Source organism: Spermophilus citellus (assembly GCF_964194105.1).
Source record: "Spermophilus citellus genome assembly, chromosome: 3".
Lineage (NCBI taxonomy): Eukaryota > Metazoa > Chordata > Mammalia > Rodentia > Sciuridae > Spermophilus > Spermophilus citellus.
The window spans coordinates 192,852,566-192,872,700 of record NC_138184.1 but is presented as its reverse complement, the minus strand read 5'-3'; the positions used below and the strand labels follow the sequence as shown (position 1 = coordinate 192,872,700).

General features: G+C 35.8%; 2 protein-coding genes across 3 annotated transcripts in view; one reads left to right on the top strand and one right to left on the bottom strand.

Moving 5' to 3' along the window:
* THSD7A (thrombospondin type 1 domain containing 7A) overlaps nt 1-20,135 on the bottom strand; it is a 394,233-nt gene that overhangs the window by 151,871 nt on the left and 222,227 nt on the right. Inside the window, exons 5-6 of the mRNA XM_081283672.1 lie at nt 7,431-7,586; nt 5,480-5,692 (exon numbers count right to left, since the gene is read on the bottom strand). Of these exons, the coding sequence (XP_081139798.1) occupies nt 5,480-5,692; nt 7,431-7,586 (369 nt within the window). The remainder of the gene's footprint in view (nt 1-5,479; nt 5,693-7,430; nt 7,587-20,135) is intronic.
* Nucleotides 1-20,135, top strand: part of PHF14 (PHD finger protein 14) — a 604,994-nt gene that overhangs the window by 530,367 nt on the left and 54,492 nt on the right. The gene's annotated exons all lie outside the window — the stretch shown is intronic.

Sequence of the window (20,135 nt, the reverse complement as noted above, 5' to 3'; positions counted from 1 at the left end):
TTTTGCAGAAAAACTCAGCTCTTCTATCTTGTTATGTCAGGAATGCAGAGAGTACCAAATATTTATCAACCAAAATGTCCCATTACAGCCTTTTCCTAAACTGGAAAACTGCATATTCTCTTTAATGTAGCATCAGGTGGTGGGTTCCTTTAAGTTTAGGTAACATCTATATTCCTTCCACTGTCATTGGATCTTCTTTTGTAATGGTCAGTATGGCGGTCCAGTTTGGATTCCCTAGGGTCCCTTTTACTGGATCTTTTCACCCATCTCAGATTCTGCTGCCAAAACCATTGGCTATTTGCCCTTAAACAGCAGGGTTGTCTGGACAATATGGAATATTAGAAATTTCTGGAACCCACCTTCCTCTTTCCAGTCAGCAGTTGTGGGCTTATAATTGCTGTGAGAATATGAAAAAAAAATCATCTCCTTTACTTTTAGAACCATTAGAGTTAAGATTTAATTTATGCTCCTGCATGTCAAACTTAATTAGATTAAATCTATCATTCTGTTTTTTCTCTGAAGAAAAAAATTCACATTTCAGCTTGGATTCTCGTACAAGTTTGGCTCTTGACTTGCATCTGGGTACTTGAATTTCTGAAGGACTCTACCATTCTCTACATGATAAGGGTGGTTTTCTGTGCTTATAGTGTTTATATAAACAATGTGGCTTAGGTTGAATGTCTACTTTCCTTCAGGGACTCTGTAATATTGCTATGTACTAGACAGAGAGTGATTTCATGGCTGACCTCCACTAAGCCCTTGACTCCTAGCTCAAGTGAGCTTCACTGGTAGACAGCACTTCCCATGTGTTGTCACAACTCATTGGTGGAGAAATTAAGTACATCCTGTGTGACTCCACTGGGAGCCCCTAGAAGCTCATGCATGATTTCTTCTGGACTTTGCCCCATGCACATTTTGCTTTTTCTGATCATAAGAAATCATATTGTGGGTACAAGTACATGCAGTGTCTTTTAAGTCCTTCTAGTGAATCATCCTGGGGGTGGTTTTGAGTACCAGAGACACATGCCTCCTTCTCTGTTTAGCTACTTTATTCTCCCTTCTTTCTGGCTTTTTCTGAGAATGAATCTTCAATAAATAGTAGGCATCTTAATATTCAATCATCTTATATTTTGAGAGAATATATGAGGGTTCTGAGTTTGTCAAAAAATTAACCTCCAGAACTCCAGATCTTTCTAATCTGGAAAGATCTGCAGTGCTTGGCTCCACATCTTACTCCTTGACCTACCTATTTCTTTTCTCATCTAAATGAATACATACTTAGAGAAATTAATTCAGTGTTTATAAAATGCATCAAATTGTGCACTTTTTTAAAAAAATATTTTTTTAGTTGTTAATGGATCTTTATTTTATTTATTTATGTGTGGTACTGAGAATCAAACCCAGTGCCTCACACATGCTTGGCATGTGCCCTGCCACTAAGCCACAGCCCCAGCTCTCAAATTGTACTCTTAAGGCTTAAAGTCCTGTTTTCTAGAAGTACAAATTTTCAATATGTTTAAAATGTTTATTCCTGTGTTTACCTCAAGATATTGAAATATGAGTTTATATTCCTCTTAATACCATCCACATGAGATTAAAGAAGTATGACATCATTACTACTCAGGTCAGGAACAGTATTCATCTTCCCTTCTCTCTACTCAGATATGGATTCACACCCCAATCCAGAAGGAAGAAAGATTCAATAGTCACATGATAAGCCAGTGCCTTGAAGGCTTATCTCATGATAATTTCAACATCTCTCAATCACAGGTTTTCTGTGTGAAGAGAATCCAGCCTGTTTGCTGTGGTGCTGAGACTTTTTAGTAATGGAGATGTTCCTATTCACCCATGGCACAGTAAGCAATGACAGCCCTGGCAGGTGACCTTCCATGACTCAGTGCCATTAAGATCTACATAAGGCTGAACGGTTGTACTGCTTTACTTCAGCAGAATATCATTTTTTTTGGTTTCAAAATTCTGGATCAAGTATGAGAGTGAGTTGTACCTGTCACTGTCATTGGTTATACAATAACTTTCATTAATATGGAAAAACTAAACGTAGTGCAGAAGCACAGGCATTTCCAGTGCTGTGGCTCATCACTTTATGACATAATACAGAAAGTAGAATAAGAAAATGGAGTTTTTGAAATTCAGTGGGAATGGTGTCAATTCTCTGGTATCTGAAAAGGAGCCAATGTACCAAAGTATGAATGTCACGATTTATTTATTTTTTCAACAAAGGGGAGAAAAAAAGGAAACAATATTTAGTTTACACTCAAGTAATAAATATGACAATACATTCTCCCTCCCCTTGCTTCAAGCTTAATAGCTTTTGTTCTGCCTCTAGCCAACCAATTTAGGAAACAAAATACTCTCAGATCACCAAATTTCCATCTTTAAATAAAAAAGACAAATGTCACAAGAATTAAAACAGGGTAGAGTTGGGGTGCTTTTAATGGTGTAACACCCTCTAGGATTCTCCCCCATCCACTTTTGGATAGTTTCTCCATCTGTGTTAGAGAGCTGGAATTGCTTTTCTGATATCTTTAATTTCTTTTTTTCCATATTTTTTTAGTTGGTACATTATAGTTGTACATACTGATGAGATTTGTTGTTACATATTTATACATGCACACAATATGGCAATATAATTTGGCCCAAGAGTTCTAAGATGTAGTATGTTATGTCTATGGGATATCTTTACTAAGTTTGGCATCAATATGGTGACCTCCAGCCAGTGGGTCCAGTGAGTGGGGACCTCCAGATTGCCTAAGGAGGGATGAATTGGTCCAGATTGGAAACAGAGCAGGTCAAAACTCCCATGCTAATATCTTTAACTTTCTAGTACATGTAAAATGTTCATCTCCTTTTGAAGAGTCTGACTGTCTTCTGAGCTCTTTTGTTGGATTCTGTTCCACTCCCCTGTCAGAACAAGATTCTGCCTGACTTTTCTCTCAACGTTCTTCAACTTGCTACTTAGAAAACATGGGAAAAATGAACAGCAGCAACAAATCCTAATGATCTCTGGAAACCTAGACAAAGAATAGTTCAGGGAAGGAAAATAGAGACATTAAGTGCTTTCAAGTCATTAATAAAGTTGTGAAATTTGTGAGGAATGTGGGAGGGTAAAAAAGTCTTTTCATTATTTTCTGGGTTCACAGGCTCCAATTCTCCATGTCCCTAGTCGAACTTTAACTTAATTATAAAACAAAATCCATAGCTGCAGCCTAGGCCTGGGGGTAGAGTCTGTACTACTAATCAACTTTAATTCCCTGGGCCCAATTTAATTACAAAACAACATTTGGTGCAGCTGCTAAGCATTTACCGGGTGACCACATGATAATACTGGAGTAGTATTTACAGGTCTCTGGCTTTTGCTTTTATTCTATCAGCCCTATTGTGTCTCCATCATATACAGATTTGAGGCAGCTCCAGGATTCCAACCAAAAAAAAAAAAAAAAGATTCTCTTGATTTTACACACCTCTGTATAAAATCACCAAAATATTAAATTTATACTAATGTCAGCAGATAAAGTTTAATGACTGATGAGATAAAGGACAATAATCACAAATTGAATGTCATTTGCATACTTCTTACATTTTAAAATTCATTCTGTCTGTGAGGCTGGCAAAGTGAAAGTGGCTTTTGTCTTCCGAGTAACCAACTGGCTTTTTAGGTTATAACAAACATTCCTTTCTAGTACAACTGGACAAAACAAACTCAGACCTCTGCTTACTCTTTAGTGTTTCACAATAACTGAAGAAGTGATTGTGTTACAAAATAATTTTTATTTGAAAAAATTAAAATTAGCCACATAGCTGGCTCCTCTAGTCTATATAAAATATAAACTGTTCCCACAAATATCCAGGAAAATTGTTGCACTGAGTTAGGTTGGATTTTTTTGTTGGATAACACTGAGGCAGAAGTTCCACACACAATCACTTTTTTTTGTCTTTGCATTTTGTTTCACGTAGAAAAACCATTTTACAGTAAGTAGCTGGGACTTTTAATTCCTTCCTAGATCTTCAGAAGGAGAAAAAAATTATTTCAACTGAGAAAAAAATTAACACAATGTTAAAGTTAAATATGACCCTTAATTTTTTTTTAGCAATTCAGGAGATAATATAGAGTTCCACTACATGACTCTAAAGCAGTATTTGAAGTGTGAGTAGAGACAAAAATTGTTTCTTTTGCTTTCTTTTCCTGTATGCCAATCTCTGAGTGTTACTTTCTCCTTTTCTTTCTCTTTTGAATAGAATGGGGAATAGCTAAAGAGAGGATGTATCATGGCTAATTACACCTTCATAGAACAAAGCAGATTGTGTAAAATTCATCATCAAGCACTCATTCGTTCAGAATTTCCCATGCTCTTTCCTGCATGGTGACCAAAGACCCTGGACATAGGTGACATTGTGTGTTTCAAAGTCAAAAGACTAATTTCTCAGTAATGTCAGTGGCTGTCAGTCTCCCACCCCAGAGAGGATTTTTCTTTACTACTGAACAGTGACTGAGTCACAAGAGGAAACAATTCTGCTTGCTATAAGAAAATAGGACCGAAGGAATTATGAAGGTTACCAGATGTTCCAGTACTCCGGGGGACATCAGGATGCTTCTGCATATGCCATAAACAGCATAAACTGTCAACCAGGAGACCCTTGGGTTCAGTGCTCACATTTCTCCCATGTGCAGAGTCACAGGATTTGAGAACTAGAAGGACCCTTGGACATGATCTTGTTCAGAGGTATTAAACTGTGTCTGAGGGAGTCCTATGGTTCCTCTGTGACTTGGGATTGCTGAAGATAACAATTTCTCTCCCAAACAATAATAGTGCTCTTGAGAACAATCTAAAGGGTGCATCAGATGACATCAAGACAGAATATTTTACCAGACAAAGAGTAGTTGTAATAGTCTAAGGTGATTACTGTGGCGAGGGAAAAGAACCTTGTAGAAAACATTATCCACTGGTTCTGACATTTGAAGAGAGGGTGCCCAGAGAGTAGGAGAGGGCTGACTGGAAATACTGCTGCGAAAGGCCTAGTGGTTGGGGAATAAAATTCCTTCATGTAGACATAATGTGGGGGAAAAATACTTTCAGAGTCAAGTTAACTGACTTTTATGACCCTCCTCCATTTACATTCAATTTTCTTTGGTAAATAAAACAATATTAATGATTTCCTTTCCTTGTTATTTGGAATTTGGTGATTTGCCCTGATGATGGTTTAGTTCTTATTCATTCTGTGTTCAAATTTTAGAATTCCCTGTGATGATTGATGGTATCTCTATAGTGCTGCCTTGAGATTGATCGCACCATCTGTCTATCTATCCATCCATCCATCCATCCAAGGGAGAGAGGTAGCTCACTCTTTGTAATTAGAACCAGTTATAATGAGAGAAGACCCAAGATTTTAATATGAAATAAAGCATATGTCCAAGGTTAAACAGATATTCAGAAAATTGGGATAGATGCTTCTGGCTTACCATCACTGTTGATGCACACAACCTCTTGAACCTGAGTGCCTGGACCACACTCCTTTCCATTATCTGGCTCACAATCTCCAAGCCTCACTGCTTTCCACTCATAGCAGGATGGCTCTTCACAGGGAATGGCTTCCAGCAAATGAGGGCAGTTTCCAGTGCCCCCAGATCCCCCAGTGGGCTCATTGGTAATGCGACGCTTCCTCAGTTTGAAGCCTGAATTATCGGGGAAAGAAAATATTTATTGTTAACATCAGGGGTCCAGTATTTCAGAAAGCTGAATGAAACCCCATGTGAATATGGGATGTGGGTAGATGGTAGAAGTCATGTCTGTTTTGAATCATTAGAGCATGTATCCCCAAATTGTACCCCAATGTGACCTCATAAACTGTTTTTGAAATGAATGAATGAATGAACAGAATGGAAAGAAGAGTTTTGCTTTTAGCTTACTACAGAATAGATAAGGCAAAAAAAGTAAAATAGTTCCTCTGTCCCTCATAAGGCTCAGTGGGGAGAGAGATGGGAGAAAGGGAGAGAGAGAGAGAAAAAAAAAAGAAACGAGATAGATTTTGGTAGATAGATTTGGAAATTCTAAAGTTAAAATTTTAGCTTTCAAAAAACCAATGAAATCTCAGGATATACAGAAATATTCATGATCAAGTGAAAATTCTATTACTTTTCATCCTTCAGCACTTATCATATGATTGAATTTGGGAAAGGAACCTCTGAGAAATTGGATGGTTCCAGAGAAATTATTCTTGAGCCTCCACTGAATTTAGACTCTGGAAATTTGAATTTAGGACCTAAACCATTCTAGCTTCAATGTGGAATATTTAACATTCTGCTCAAGGTTTCAATCACACCTAAGTTCTGCTTTTCCTGACAATGTAAAACACAATTAACAAGTCTGTTTATTGCTATGGGAACATACTAGAATAATTAGAAGGCTTTCCTTTGAAACAAAACAGGAAAATGTTTTCAATTATGAGATTATGTGGTACATCATGAAGTAAACCACTGAATTTATTCTATATCTCTTAGACATTGTCATTTGCATTAAAAAAGTAGTGACGCTTTAAAAAAACATGTTGACCTTCAAATTAATAAGGTGCTCTGATTACTGGGCACTACTATGGGCCAGGCTCTGAATTTTTCTGTTTTTGCTCATTGATTCTATTTTTTTAAGTTTTGTTTTTTTTAAAATATTACTTTTTAGAAGTCAATGGATCTTTATTCATATGTGGTGCTTAGAATGGAACCCTGGGCTTAATACATGCTAGGCAAGTGCTCTACCACTGAGCTACAACCCCAGCCCAAGCTTTATTCTCTAAAACAACAATTTAAAGGAATTAAGGTTTATAAAATTTTGGTTCAACAATAACTGTTATTTTGAAGTACCACCATACATTCCAGATTTCAAATATTCCTTTAAAATCTAAACTTGATTAATATGAAAACATTCATGTAATTATGATAATTATTACTAATTTGTTATATATCAATTGTATCTCTATTTCATAAGTATATGTCTTTAAAATACAAGATTTTTTTAAAAAAATAATTAATTTATTTTAATTAGATATATATGTCAGATATTATTACGTGCCTTTTACAGGTAAGGAGACAAAGACTTAGAAAAATGCATTAACTTATCTAAACCAAAAATGACAGAGTAGGTTTTCCAATCCAGGTCTGTCTGACACCACAGCTCATTTTAAACTCTGAACTAAACTGTTTCGGATGTTTTCCATCATGTTGTCTCAAGTATAAAGCATCTGGCCTATGTTCTTCTGTTTTCATCTTCTGGTATCATCACCAGACTAGATTACTCATCTTTGAAATCTGTATTCCTTAGCCATTCTTGAAAGTATAACAAACGAATAATCAAAAAGAACACAGAACAGTATTTCGAAAAATGAGCCAAGATGTGTCATGTCATGTCAATAGTACATACCTTTTTTGCCTTGCTGGTCATCACAATTTTCATAAGTACAAGGTCCCCAAGCAGACCAAGGTGAAACCTCACATTCAATTGGACAAGGAATGTGGCACAGCTGTGTCGTGTTAGGGACTGGGCCAGTGCATAATTTTGAATCCACTGGTTTTGAGGCTGTTTGGAAAAAGAATAGAGATATATGCTAAGAACTAAACCAAAAGCAATTGTTGTAGTCAACAGTATGACTCGTCTGTATGTATGAAAAAGGAAAATGCTTAAAAGATGTAGCACCAGAATATTATTCTAATGCTTCTCAACTATATCCTGAGAATAAAAAGAGGAGTGAGTAACAAAAGAAGCAGTATAGTTTAATCAAAAGAAACTGGACCAGAAGTCTTGCAAACTATTACCAGCTTTACCACCAATTAGCCATGTAGTTAATAATGATAAATGCAACTCTCCTACTCAATAAAGTAATCCTTAAAGTGAACTCTAAGCTAGAGTTTAAGAAAGTAGAATCTGCTTTAGAGGACCCAGCACAGGAAGAGGGACAAAGCAGTTTCAATAAATATAAAAAAAATAAGTCCACTGAGTGGCTTCTGATGGAGCAAACTCCTGTTCTTGTCAGTCCATAGGTATTAAGAGGTGTCACATGGATATGAGGAAGTTAAAGCTCACAGGGAGCTACTTTTTCTACTCCAGCTTTGACTCACACAGTGCTTTCCAGAACTTTTCAGAATATATTATCTGTATATGTGACCAAAATCTAAGAGTTGCTAAGGATCTTAATTAATAATTGTTTGTTCATAAGTTGACCATGGGTACATGTTGCTTGTGCATGCTTCTATCTTTTTGATGCCTAGAGTTTGCATCTTTGGTATACACGTATATTTGAAAGTTTATGTCAAGATATATCCATAGTATGGCTACAGAACTGGTTAAAAATTACTAAGAGAGGAAGGTATTCATATGAACAGAAGAAGAGAATTAGCTGCTTGTCTATCTATCTATCATCTATCTATATATCATCTTTCACTCCACAGCTATAGTTAATTTTGCTGCAAAATATTTAATTAATAAGTACCTTAGTCACATATTCCCTTTTATAAAAGTTAATTCCTGTTTCACTCCGATAATTTGGAGAACCCATGCTTGCAGAATGAAGGACTTAAATAACAGACTTAGCCATTTGTCATTCTCCTTATGTGAGAGGACTGTCTAATTCTAGTTGCTGAGATTGCATCTAGAAACTCATAAAAATATTAAAATATTTTAAGCTATGATTTTTAAATTTAAGTACTGATTATGTCTATTTATAGTTTAAACTCTAAGGCAAATTGTAAGTCCCTTAAGTCATGCACCCCTTAAGTTTCTACACACACAAGAACACACAACCACACATGCACCTAAAGGCCATTATGTTGACTTCTCTTACTGACAGTTTTTGTTTTGAAAAATATTCTGCAGATTTTATTTTTTTCTTCTTCCTCCAAGAAGTGCTTATCCCCTTATCCCTTCACTTCCCACATGGACTATAGTGAAAATAAATGACAGGGCACCTCTAATTTGCTTAGTATGGAGCACAGCAAGCATGCTCACTCAAGTTAAAAGGATTATTGCTATGCACAGCATAACATCAGCCAAAGCCAAAAATGATTAATTTTATTGCTTTCTAATGTTGAAAGTACTTGACATGGTAATGATAGAAAATACAAAAATAAATTATTCACTTTCTGTGAATAAAGAAGAAAACCTTGACAAAATGATACACATTTCACATAAAAATGAATTATTTTTAAGACCCATATAGGCAGAAGAGTCTATACTAAGCAGCAAAATTAACATAAGTACTTTTACTTTCATCCTTTCACTTGTAGCATTTTTCAGACTCATTTAAATTAGAAGTTTGGTGTAATGGAGACCTGAAAGTCCTCCAGCATTTTCTTTCAATTGATTATAAGTCACTTTAAGCCTTGGTATTAGTATATATATATATATATTTTTTTTTTGGAAATAATAGTTATATCAAACAAAGTCTAAGGGGCATGTGATCTTGAAGACTATAAGTCTGAAGAAATTTATATGTAAGGTTGAAGAATTCGGGAGAGAAGCAAGGCTTTATTAAGGAAACAAACTGCAACATTGTACTTCAGCTTCTCTGGTTATTCTCTTTGCAAGTTTAATTTTAGCTTTTGGTTTATTTTGAATGCATCAAACAGAATAATCAGTCATGAAATCTTCTTGAGCTACTAGAAGAGAAAGGTGATGAATAAAGGCTCAGAAAGTATTGCTAAAGCAAAATACTCTTGAGGGTGGCATAGTTGCTAAGCCAACCAAGTAAACCCTGAAATAATATAATTCTTGACAAGTGATCTCTATTTTTTAGATGTGCTTTTATATAGATATAGGCTTTTCCCATTAATCAAAGAAACAAGGAGAGAATATATGTTTGTGTACATTATACTCCCTTGATGATTTTCATTATAGGCTGTCTTGTAAATAGAGTATGTATTGATAATGTAAATCCCAATATTATCTGAGTTCTTCAATATAAGTCAATCACATCTTTGCAATTGCCCCAAGAGTTATTTGGAATTAGTGTGATACAATCAATGAAGTAAAGGACAAACTCATAAGACCTTACTGGGATCCTGTTCATACCTGTGGGATATAATTCCTGCAGGTCTTTGTTATGCAACATAGTGTTTGCTGTTGAACTAATATTGTCAAATATTGAGATCTGAATTTTTCTATAAGTAATACACTTATTGTTCATGTATAATTTTACTACTTAGAAAATTTTTCATGCAGTACAATTTCTGTAGAAATATTTTACATATTTTTAAACACCTGATTGTTGATTTCTTGAAAATAAAATAGACATTTTGATGTCATATGATAGAAAATATATTCAATTAAATGCATATCACCTACTTCATGAGATCACAACGTTTGAACTTCTTTAGGGTTACCAAAAAAAACCCTAAAAATTGAGAGTGGTATATTGTTGTATGTCCGAAATGTTTTTATATATTTTTTAAGTTTATAACATTTTAAATGGAAAAGGACTGTTATAATAGACTTAAGACTTATGTTTCCATCAATCTAATCAATGAGGTATTCTGAATATCTATCTGATGGATAATCCAAAGAGACAGCTAATATATAATTTTTAAATTGAATATTTTTGAGATAACTATAAATTCACATGAAACTATAATTTGATGGAGATTCTATACATTCTTTACCTAGTGTCCCTCAATGGTAAGATGTTACAAAACTATAATATGAAACAAATCTGGCAACAAATTCTTCTATTTTTCCTTCACCTAAAAATATCTTTATTTCTCCTTCATTTCAGAGGGCTGCTTTTTACTGAGTACTGAATTTTTAGTTGACAATTATTTTTTTTTGTAAACAACATATTGCAACTTTATTAGATTTTTTATTAGATTTATTTTATGTTTGGACTCAAGCAAGGTTTAAGTTGACAATTCTTTTACTTTAGCATTTAAAAAATATTTTGTCACTTTTTCCTGGTCTATAAGTTTCCTGATTCACTATCATTCAAACTATCTTTTCTGTCTAGATGGAGTGTCATTTTTTCTCTGACTGCTTTCAAGTATTTTTTCCTTATCTTTAGTTTTCATACTGTAATTATAATGCATCTCTTTTAGTTTAACCTTTTGGAGACTTATGCAACTTCTTGAATCTGTAAATTTATGTTCTTGCCATATTTGAAAAGTTTTTAGCCATTACTTTTTTTTTTTAGAAACTTAAAAAACTACAACAACAACAAAAAAAATAAGACAAAAACCTATGCCTTCTTTTTCCTCTCCTTCTAAAACTCTAATCATGAATATGAGATCTTTTGTTACAGACTCACAGGTTCCTGAAATAACTTTTTCATTTTTTTTCCTACAATATACTTTATCTCCATTGGCCAGTGGGGCTGGAAATTGAACCCATAGCTGTGTGCATGCTAAGACCTTCATTTTACCACTGAGCTACATCTGTAGGCCCAGTTTAGGTCATTTCTATTTCTCTGTATTTCAATCCTTCACTTCTTTCCTTTATCTCCTTCATTATGCTGATAAGCCATGAAAAGAAATTTTTATTTGCTTTATTTTTGAGATCTAAAATTTCCACTTTGTTCTTATCTTCAGTTTCTTGACTGAAGTGTTTTATGTTTTGTTCCAAGCATGCACATAAACATTGAAGCATTTTTATCATGTGTTCTGTAAAATCTTGTTAGATAATTCTAATCACTCCACCATATCAGTGTTGGTTGGCATTCATTGACTGTTTTCTATTCAATTTAAAATTTTCTTGGTTCTTGATATTAAGAATTATTTCAATCAAAACCTGGACATTTTTTGTGCTGTGTCCCAAGTCTCTAGATCATTTTCAAATCTTTCTTTTTTCCTAACTGGATTTTTATGACTGTTCCAGCACAGGAAAGGGTGAGAATGTCGCGGTGTTCCTGGGAGTTGAGAGTGAAGGCCTGCCTTCCATTGACAGTGTGTGGGTGGAGCTGTTAGTCACTGTGAGGATGTGGATATTCTGGTTCCCCATTGCTTCACCAACACCATGGTGGGAGTTCCTTACCAACATCTGGGATGCAGGGCCTGTTCACTGCTTGACTTTCTCTGGCAGCACCCAGCAGAAGTGCGGGTACCTCATTATGTAATAGTGAAAACTGAGTCTCCCTATAGGCTCTGCTGGTACATATAAGGTATGGCCATATTCTTTATCTGTGTTTCTGGCTGGAATAGAATTATTACCTAAAGTTTGTGTCATGTCATATTGATCTTTTATTTGGCTAGAAAGAGCAGGCATTTGTTTAGACTTTTAAAATCTATGACCACTTGCATTTCTGGGTTGTTGGCTGCTTTAGCTCCAAGTCTCAGATACAGGAGTCAAAAGTAAAGCCATGGGAACTTACAGGGGGTAGGGAGGCTGAGGTCTATACTTCTCTGCTTTCTTCTCTACAAGTTTTAGTCTTCTTATAGTTTGTTTTCTATATACTTTCTAGGGATTTTAAAAATTTCGTACAGAAATTACATCACTATTTTTCTGAAAGCAGAAGTCTATAGGTTATTTTTAAAATAAATCCTTTTAATTATAAAACTCAGATCACAAATAGAGAAAATCCTCAGAGAATTCCCCAAATCCACAATATGAATCTAATCTAATGTAATACTATACTCCTAAATCTGGTCTCTTCCCTGGTATAGTACTGATGCCAGGTCACAGAAATTTCCATTTTTAATGGCCTAAAGGGAAGCCTACAATTACCTATCAAGAGATCTTTAGTTATTAGGGATAAAAGAAGGTTGATTCAGACAGAAAATAAAAGCTTTACTGTAATAGAGCCGTATAAGGGAAATTTATATTTTAAAAAACCCTTATTTTTTTCATCTAAAGGAAAGTTAATACAAAAGGGTTTAAGATTCTGGATAGAATGAAGTTCAGAGATGTAATGGTAAACATTGGAGAAGATGGCAGGCAGAAAAATGGTTCCCCAAAGATTCTGGGCCTTGGTACAGTGTTGTCTCATTTGGCAAATGGCCTTTGCAGATGTGATTAAAGTCTTGAACCTTGAGATGGTCCATGCACCTTGGATTATGTGGGAAGTCTGGTTTAATTGCCTGAGCCCTTAAAAGCAGAAATCCTTTTCTGGCTGGAACAGAACAATATTCCAGAAAAAGGCAAGAAGAATCCAAGATGATAAGTAATGATTTGTCATTACTACCTTTACAGAAAGGGCCAGACCCCAAGAAATGAATGTGGCCTCTGGAAACTAGGAACAGTCCCCAGCTGAAACCTCGAGGGAAACAGACCTCAGCCCTCCTCCCGGAAGAAACAAAATCCTGCCAGCACTTCAAGTGAGCAAGGAAACAGATCCCTGGAGTCTCCAGGAAGGAACAGAGTCCTGCCAAACCCTGATGTTACTCTGGGGAGACATATGTCAAAACTCCTGTCCTTCAGAATTATAAGAGAGGTGTGAAATTGTGGTAATTTGTTGTAACTGAGCAGAAAGATATAAATAGCAAGATTTAACTGAAATACAAACTACTTAATATGAAAATTGGGAGAATGATTAGAGATAAATATTCCAAAGTCTTTAGAATTATATTAATTATTGACTGTATTCATTTGGTAATAAGGTAATCTCTTTGCACAAATGTATAAGGATGCATAACTTCTGAACCAAGGCAAGCTACGTGATAACCAGACAGGTACAACAAATTCAAAGGAGGGCAAGAAAGGGGAAACAAAGACAAAGTGCAACAAAAAGAATATAATAAGCTAGAAAAATAATGCAAATGATTACACTTAGCTACTAAAAAACAGATCCAACTGAATAAAAATATAAAATCTAAAGTGACATATCCACTGGTTTTTCAAAAATGTAAAAAGTTTGGCAATGCCAAGTGCCAGAGAAGATGTGAAACAGCCCAAACAGTTAAACCTTGTTGGTGGTAATCTAAGTGGTTTGGACCACCTTGAAAAACAATTGTGGAACATGCCACTATTGTTGAAAAGATATATTACTTCTAATACCCTGGAAAAAATATCAGACGTTCACCACAGGAGATAATTAGAAGAATTGTTATTGCAGCATTGTTTATTATAGCAAATCTAAAGATTTTTCCAATAAAACAGAAACACTTTGTTGCCATGTGCAACAAAGGGGGAACAAATAATAAATTATCCATTGTGCATTCTCCCTTGCTGCAATGAATAATAAACCAGCTTATTCAAATACAGGTGTGTTCCCAGTGCTCTTTGACTGAAGAGCATTGACAAGTCAGATGTTCAAAAAAAATGTAAGAAGAATAAAAATAAAATATAGAAGAGGGGTTTCACTGTGGTTGCAGTGGGATATGCTTTACTTAATAGCAAATGCTTGTTAGTATTTACTATGTATCAGGCAATGCTATACAGTTGCAAATACTTAACAATAGTAATTCATTTAATTCTCAAAATCCCCACAGGTTAGGTATTACCTTATTTGGTGGGGATCATTTTCCCGCTTATAGGGAAACAATATGGAGAAGTTAAGTAACTTGCCCCAAATCACACAACTAGGAAAATCACATACCTAAATTTGGGATTTACATCTGGGCAGTTTGGCTACCTAATCTTTACTGTGTACCTCTAGTAGTCCTCCATGAGATTTTTGAAGGAGTTTCAATAATATGTAATGTCTTCATAGAAGCACACAAACACACACACACGCACACAATTTATATTGCATTTATTAAATAAATTATTTTCATCCTCATAGTAAGCTCATGAAATATTGAAATCCCAAATTTAAAGGCAAGAGATACTGAGACACAGAGATGTTATGCAACCTGCCCAAGGTCACATAGCTGATTGGTAACAGGATTTAACTTATTCACTATGCTATACTCTCATATGGCAATTAGAAGCTATGTTCTTCTCTCAATTCCATACAACTCCTAGAAGTCTATAAGATAAAGGATTATTTGACAAGAACTGCATGTTTTTCAATATCTATTTGATTATTGTGGGATAGGAGCAGGAACTGGGAGTAACAGTCATTGGAAAATGAATCTGTAGTATTTTAAATTTAAAAAGTTTAGATTTTTTATCCATGCTAATATCTAGTACTTTCAAACCATTTTTTTTTTGGTTCTAAGATTCCCCCAGATCTACCACACGTATTTTTTAATTTTTTTATATCATGAAAATATCTTTGGATTTTCAAAATATCAGAGATCTCACACTCAGTCTGCTTCAGATCTATCTATATTATGATATGCCTTTTCTGTACTCATTCAAAAGACACATTAGTACTCAAAGGTTGAGAAAACTGCAATAAGTTTAATAATTCATTCATCCATTTAGCAAAACAGCTGAGCATTTTAGGCTTTCAAAACCCTTGATATTATATTTATTTTTCAATGTCTCCTCTGGAAATCTTGAATTAGCATTTTATTTCTTGAATTAGCATTTCATTTCCTCAAGCAAGCTTATTTGATTGCTAACTCACAATTATGAAAGAATTCTATATGTGAGAATTGAACAAACTTTATGATTAAATGTAAGAGAGTATGATACCTAAAGAGATTTCAAAGACAAAAATAAATTGTTACAGATCATTCTTCTTTTCTTTTCTTTCTTATTCTGTTTTCCTTCCAATTACTAAAATAAATATCAGAGCCCACTCTTTGTAAAGCCAGTCTTTGTGTCAAATACCATGTGCCAAACGATGCTGAGGGGCTGTAGCCAGGTGCTCAGTTTGTGTCTTGCTTCTGTTATTTTACTTTCCTTCATTATGACCAGTGCACAGGTAGTAAGTTAGGGTATTTTAAACAAGCCAGTTTTGGGCTGGGATTGTGGCTCAGCGGTAGAGCCCGTGCCTAACATGGGCAGGACCCAGGTTCAATTCTCAGCACCACATAAAAATAAAAAAGGCATTGTGTTGTGTCCATCTACAAAAAAGATTCTCCCTCTCTCTCTCCCCTTTCTCCTCTTAAAAAAAAGCCAGTTTTAACTTTGAGAAGGCTCTATTTTTGGTTTACTCAATACTTGCTTATACCTCAGCCAGAGGCACTAAAACTTTACCCTGAAGAATTGGTATCAAACAAATAAAGACTTTATCATGAAAATTAATAAAATTCTGTGAGTAGCAGTGATTCCCTATAGCTTTTGATGTTCATGTACTAAATTTTATTCATATATATGTAATTTCTTTTCTCATCTCTTTCTCATACTGATTCACTTAATGGAAACGTAAAACCCATCATATGTTTTTCAAATAGTACAACACATTACTTTCCAAAGACCATGCACTTGTTTCTTAACCAATTTTGAAACCACATTTTAAACAATGATTGAGAATTGTGTTTTGGTATTTTAATAGTGCTACCAAGCTTACTTCCAGTCCTCTCTTGGATGACAACTCAATGTTGAGGTATTTTTCTTAATTAGTCATTTGTCCTTTTAGCCTGGGAAGAGGAAGCATACAGGAAGAGTACCTGAGTCTGTTTTCTGCATCATAATTAACATCTTCAGTATCCAATCGACGCACCACTGCATCCATGCAGTTAGTGAGCTGACAGCCTGACATCCATCCTGGCCATCCTGCTCTACCACAGATGGCTCCTCCTTGCACCCACTCCTGCTGGCTGTTTCCATAACCTCTTGAACTATATTGAAGTCACAAGTCAGATAAGTTCTGACTTTTTGTTTGTTTGTTTGCTTCTTACATTAAACTATTTTAGATGTAAGCTATTCATTTGAGTGGTCCCTGGTCTTAGGAATTAGGGTATTTTCACATACACCTTCTAACTTTTCTAGCTGCTTTTTCTGTTGGGGTTACAGGACTAGGTTTAATCCATTTTTTAGTTTATAGGCAAGTGAAAATTATGCTGGATACATTTCATAAATTTAGATGAGTTTCTCTCGAAGTATTCCAATAAAGGATGCTTATGCCCTGATTAAAATAATAAGAATATCCCTCTTTCTTTCCTCCTCAACTGTAGATTCTACTTTTAACTTTCCAATTATGGATGTTGGGAAACTGATGGTGGAGAAGGAGCTGGCACAAGAGCAGCAATGTAACTCAGGAACAGAGTTCCAAGAAGACTATCTCCTCTGTAAAGGACTAAGCCTCCTGTGGCTGGTCTCTGAATGCTGCCTGTGGCAGACAGGCAGGATATTTGAAGGATGGACCCCTTACTGACTTGGCTTCAGCCTTCACTCTGCTGAGCTGGGGTGCCCTGAGAGTCTCAGCTGCTTATTTCTCTCATAAACTCTATTCAGTCTCACAGGGCTTGTTGTTTCTTTTCCTCAGTGCTTCCAATTCTTTTGAATTTTTATCAATATCATCTTGGAAAATAAAAACTTCTCTAAGGGTCCTGACTCTGGATGGACTCTATTCCCACTTCCAGGACTGAAAAAGTGTGTTTTGTCTAGTTTTATATTCTACTAGCCATTTTAGGTAATATAGAGGGAGGTCCATATGCAAAGCCATATTGCCTAAAAAAGAACTATCCTCATGTCTCGATGCCAATAAAAGATCTGTGCTATCCTTTCCAGTATTTATAGAAATGAACACATGTCAGATGATTTCTCTAACTGACCCTATTCCATATAAGACAAGAACATTTTAAAACATGTGGGAATGTAAAATACACATCTTCATATCTTATAGCTATGCCAATCATGGTTAGAATTTGAATCTCACCAATTGTATCAGCAGCTTGATGAGCACCTCACTCCCTTTCTTTGGGGATGTACTATCTGTTGCAGCACTGCTATACAGATTTTTTTTTAACCTGGACATGTTGTAAAATACTGTACACACAATTCACACTGAAATCTTCCAATCAATACACCCTTATCAATTCAAATTCCCATGTACAATGTCCCTATCCAGGATAAAAGATACTCTAAATTAAAATAAGCAGTTTAGAACATGCATGCTATCCACAATAGAATGATAGAGCTTCTTAGCATTTAGATTTTGGAAGAATTGCAGCCTTTGTTTTAAAGTGACTACTGAAAAAAGAGAATTTGCGTATCTAATCAAACAAGATCTACAAACAGCTCCACATACTTGTTGAGCTAAATATAATCATTCAGATGACTCTGTGTATTAACTTTCTAGGCTGCCATACCAAAATTCCACATATGAGGTGGCTTAAACTACACAAAGAGTGACAGCCTGTCTTCACATTTAAACAAGGCTATGTTGCTGTGTGGAGTGCCAATTGTGGAGGGCAAGTGACACAGGGTTACTTGTTAGGAGTCTCTGACAACAATATAAGCAAATGACAGTAGTTTGGACTAGGCAATGATATTAGGGTTGAAATGGCCAGATAGGTACTGAAGGTAGAGTCTGGAAAATTTCCTGAGGGATTGTTGAGAGGTTAAAAGAAAAATCAAGAATGACTCCAGTGATTCTGGTCCAAGCAACCCAAGTCTAGCTCTTGATGGTCGCTGCACCATTTCTATATATTCTTGACCTTTAGACTACCATCTGTTTTCTAACACTGTCTCTCAGTCCATCAGTGGCTTCTTCTCTAAACAATATTCTGAGATAGCAATCCCCCTGCCTCTTTCCTGTGCCTCACTCCTGCCTTGCTCCACTCCACCTATAGTTAACCCATCATTATGGCAGCTGCTGGCTGAATGGGCAGGTCTGGTTAAAATATTGGCTTTGACATTTTAACAACAAAATTATTTTACTCTTCCAGGTTCCTCTTTATTAAGCTACAGCAAGAAGCGTTCTAATGTTCACCCTAGAGCCTTAATGTCATTTATTGAAGGAATCTTACTGCCACTTTCCTTCAATGAGGGTTTTCATGTATTTCTTAAAAACAAGCATTACAAGTCCAGTGCTGCTGAGACAACATCGTTGGAAAATGTCATCATGTAGCATTGAAGCTTTCTGGAATGTGACAAAATTACTAGTTTCTTCTTCTGTGGAGTATAATCATAATTTTCCAGATCCATCTCAATCTTACAACAGCGATTTTTTCATTTTCAGTACATGCAGCAATTACTGGGGAGGGTGGGTAGGAGTGAGGAGAGGGGATGCAGACTCTTGGATACCATCCCCTAAAATGATTCACTACATTTAGATTGCAACCCAAGAACAACCATGTTCAGACCATGCTTTAAGAAACACAGCTTCCCAAACTGCAGCTGATGCCACACAGCACTCTGTGGCACTAAATTCTTACCTATTAGAAAATGCCACCCACATTCAAGAACAGAGCTGCATGCCCTAGGATAAAGAATTGCTTGCTATTACTTTTGGCCATTAAGTATGGTTTCTTCAGTGACATTTTTTTTTCTTTTCTACTGGAGCTGAATTCCCAGATATTTTTTTCTAATCCCAAACTCTCATTTTTACTTACAATAATATACAAGCTGAGTTTGAATACTTTCCCCTAAACTTAGGCTATATTCATTTAAATACAACTTCTTAAAAGAATGACCCTGGAGATTCTTTAAAAAACCTGCCATTGCAGATCTCAAATCCTGCTAGGAAATCCTTTAGGAGGTTTATTATTGGCAATTTCCCTGCCTCATTTTCGTTTTTTTTTTTGTTTGTTTGTTTTTAAAGAGAGAGCGAGAGTGATAGAGTGATAGAGAGAGAATTTTTAAAATATTTATTTTTCAGTTTTCGGCGGACACAACATCTTTGTTTGTATGTGGTGCTGAGGATCGAACCCGGGCCGCACGCACACCAGGCGAGCGCGCTACCACTTGAGCCACATCCCTAGCCCCCTGCCTCATTTTTGTAAGGTGACAAAGCTGCATCTCAGGTAAAGGGGTTAAAATTAGGTGTGAAAGTGAGGGGGACTAACCAGAAAAGTGCTCTGGGACAGTGGAATCACTTTATTCCTGAGGATCAGCTCAAGTGTTGTTAATTTTTAGATGTTTCCTGTCCTAACTTGTTAAGTAAAAGCTAATAATCCTTTTGAGCCCATGGTGCCATATACTCCAGGATAAAATTTTATTGCTTTCTGCATCCCTGTCTTTCATTTCATGCAGAGCAGTGACGCTCATCCTTGGCTGTACATTGGATTCACCTTTAGAGTGATTTAAATTACCATTGCCCAGTTCTCTCTCCCACTCTCCCAGACTTGGAGATTTAGGGTGATGTTTTAGGGTAAGGCCTGACCTTCAGGCCTTCCCCCGACTCCGCCACACACACGCACACATACCAGGCAT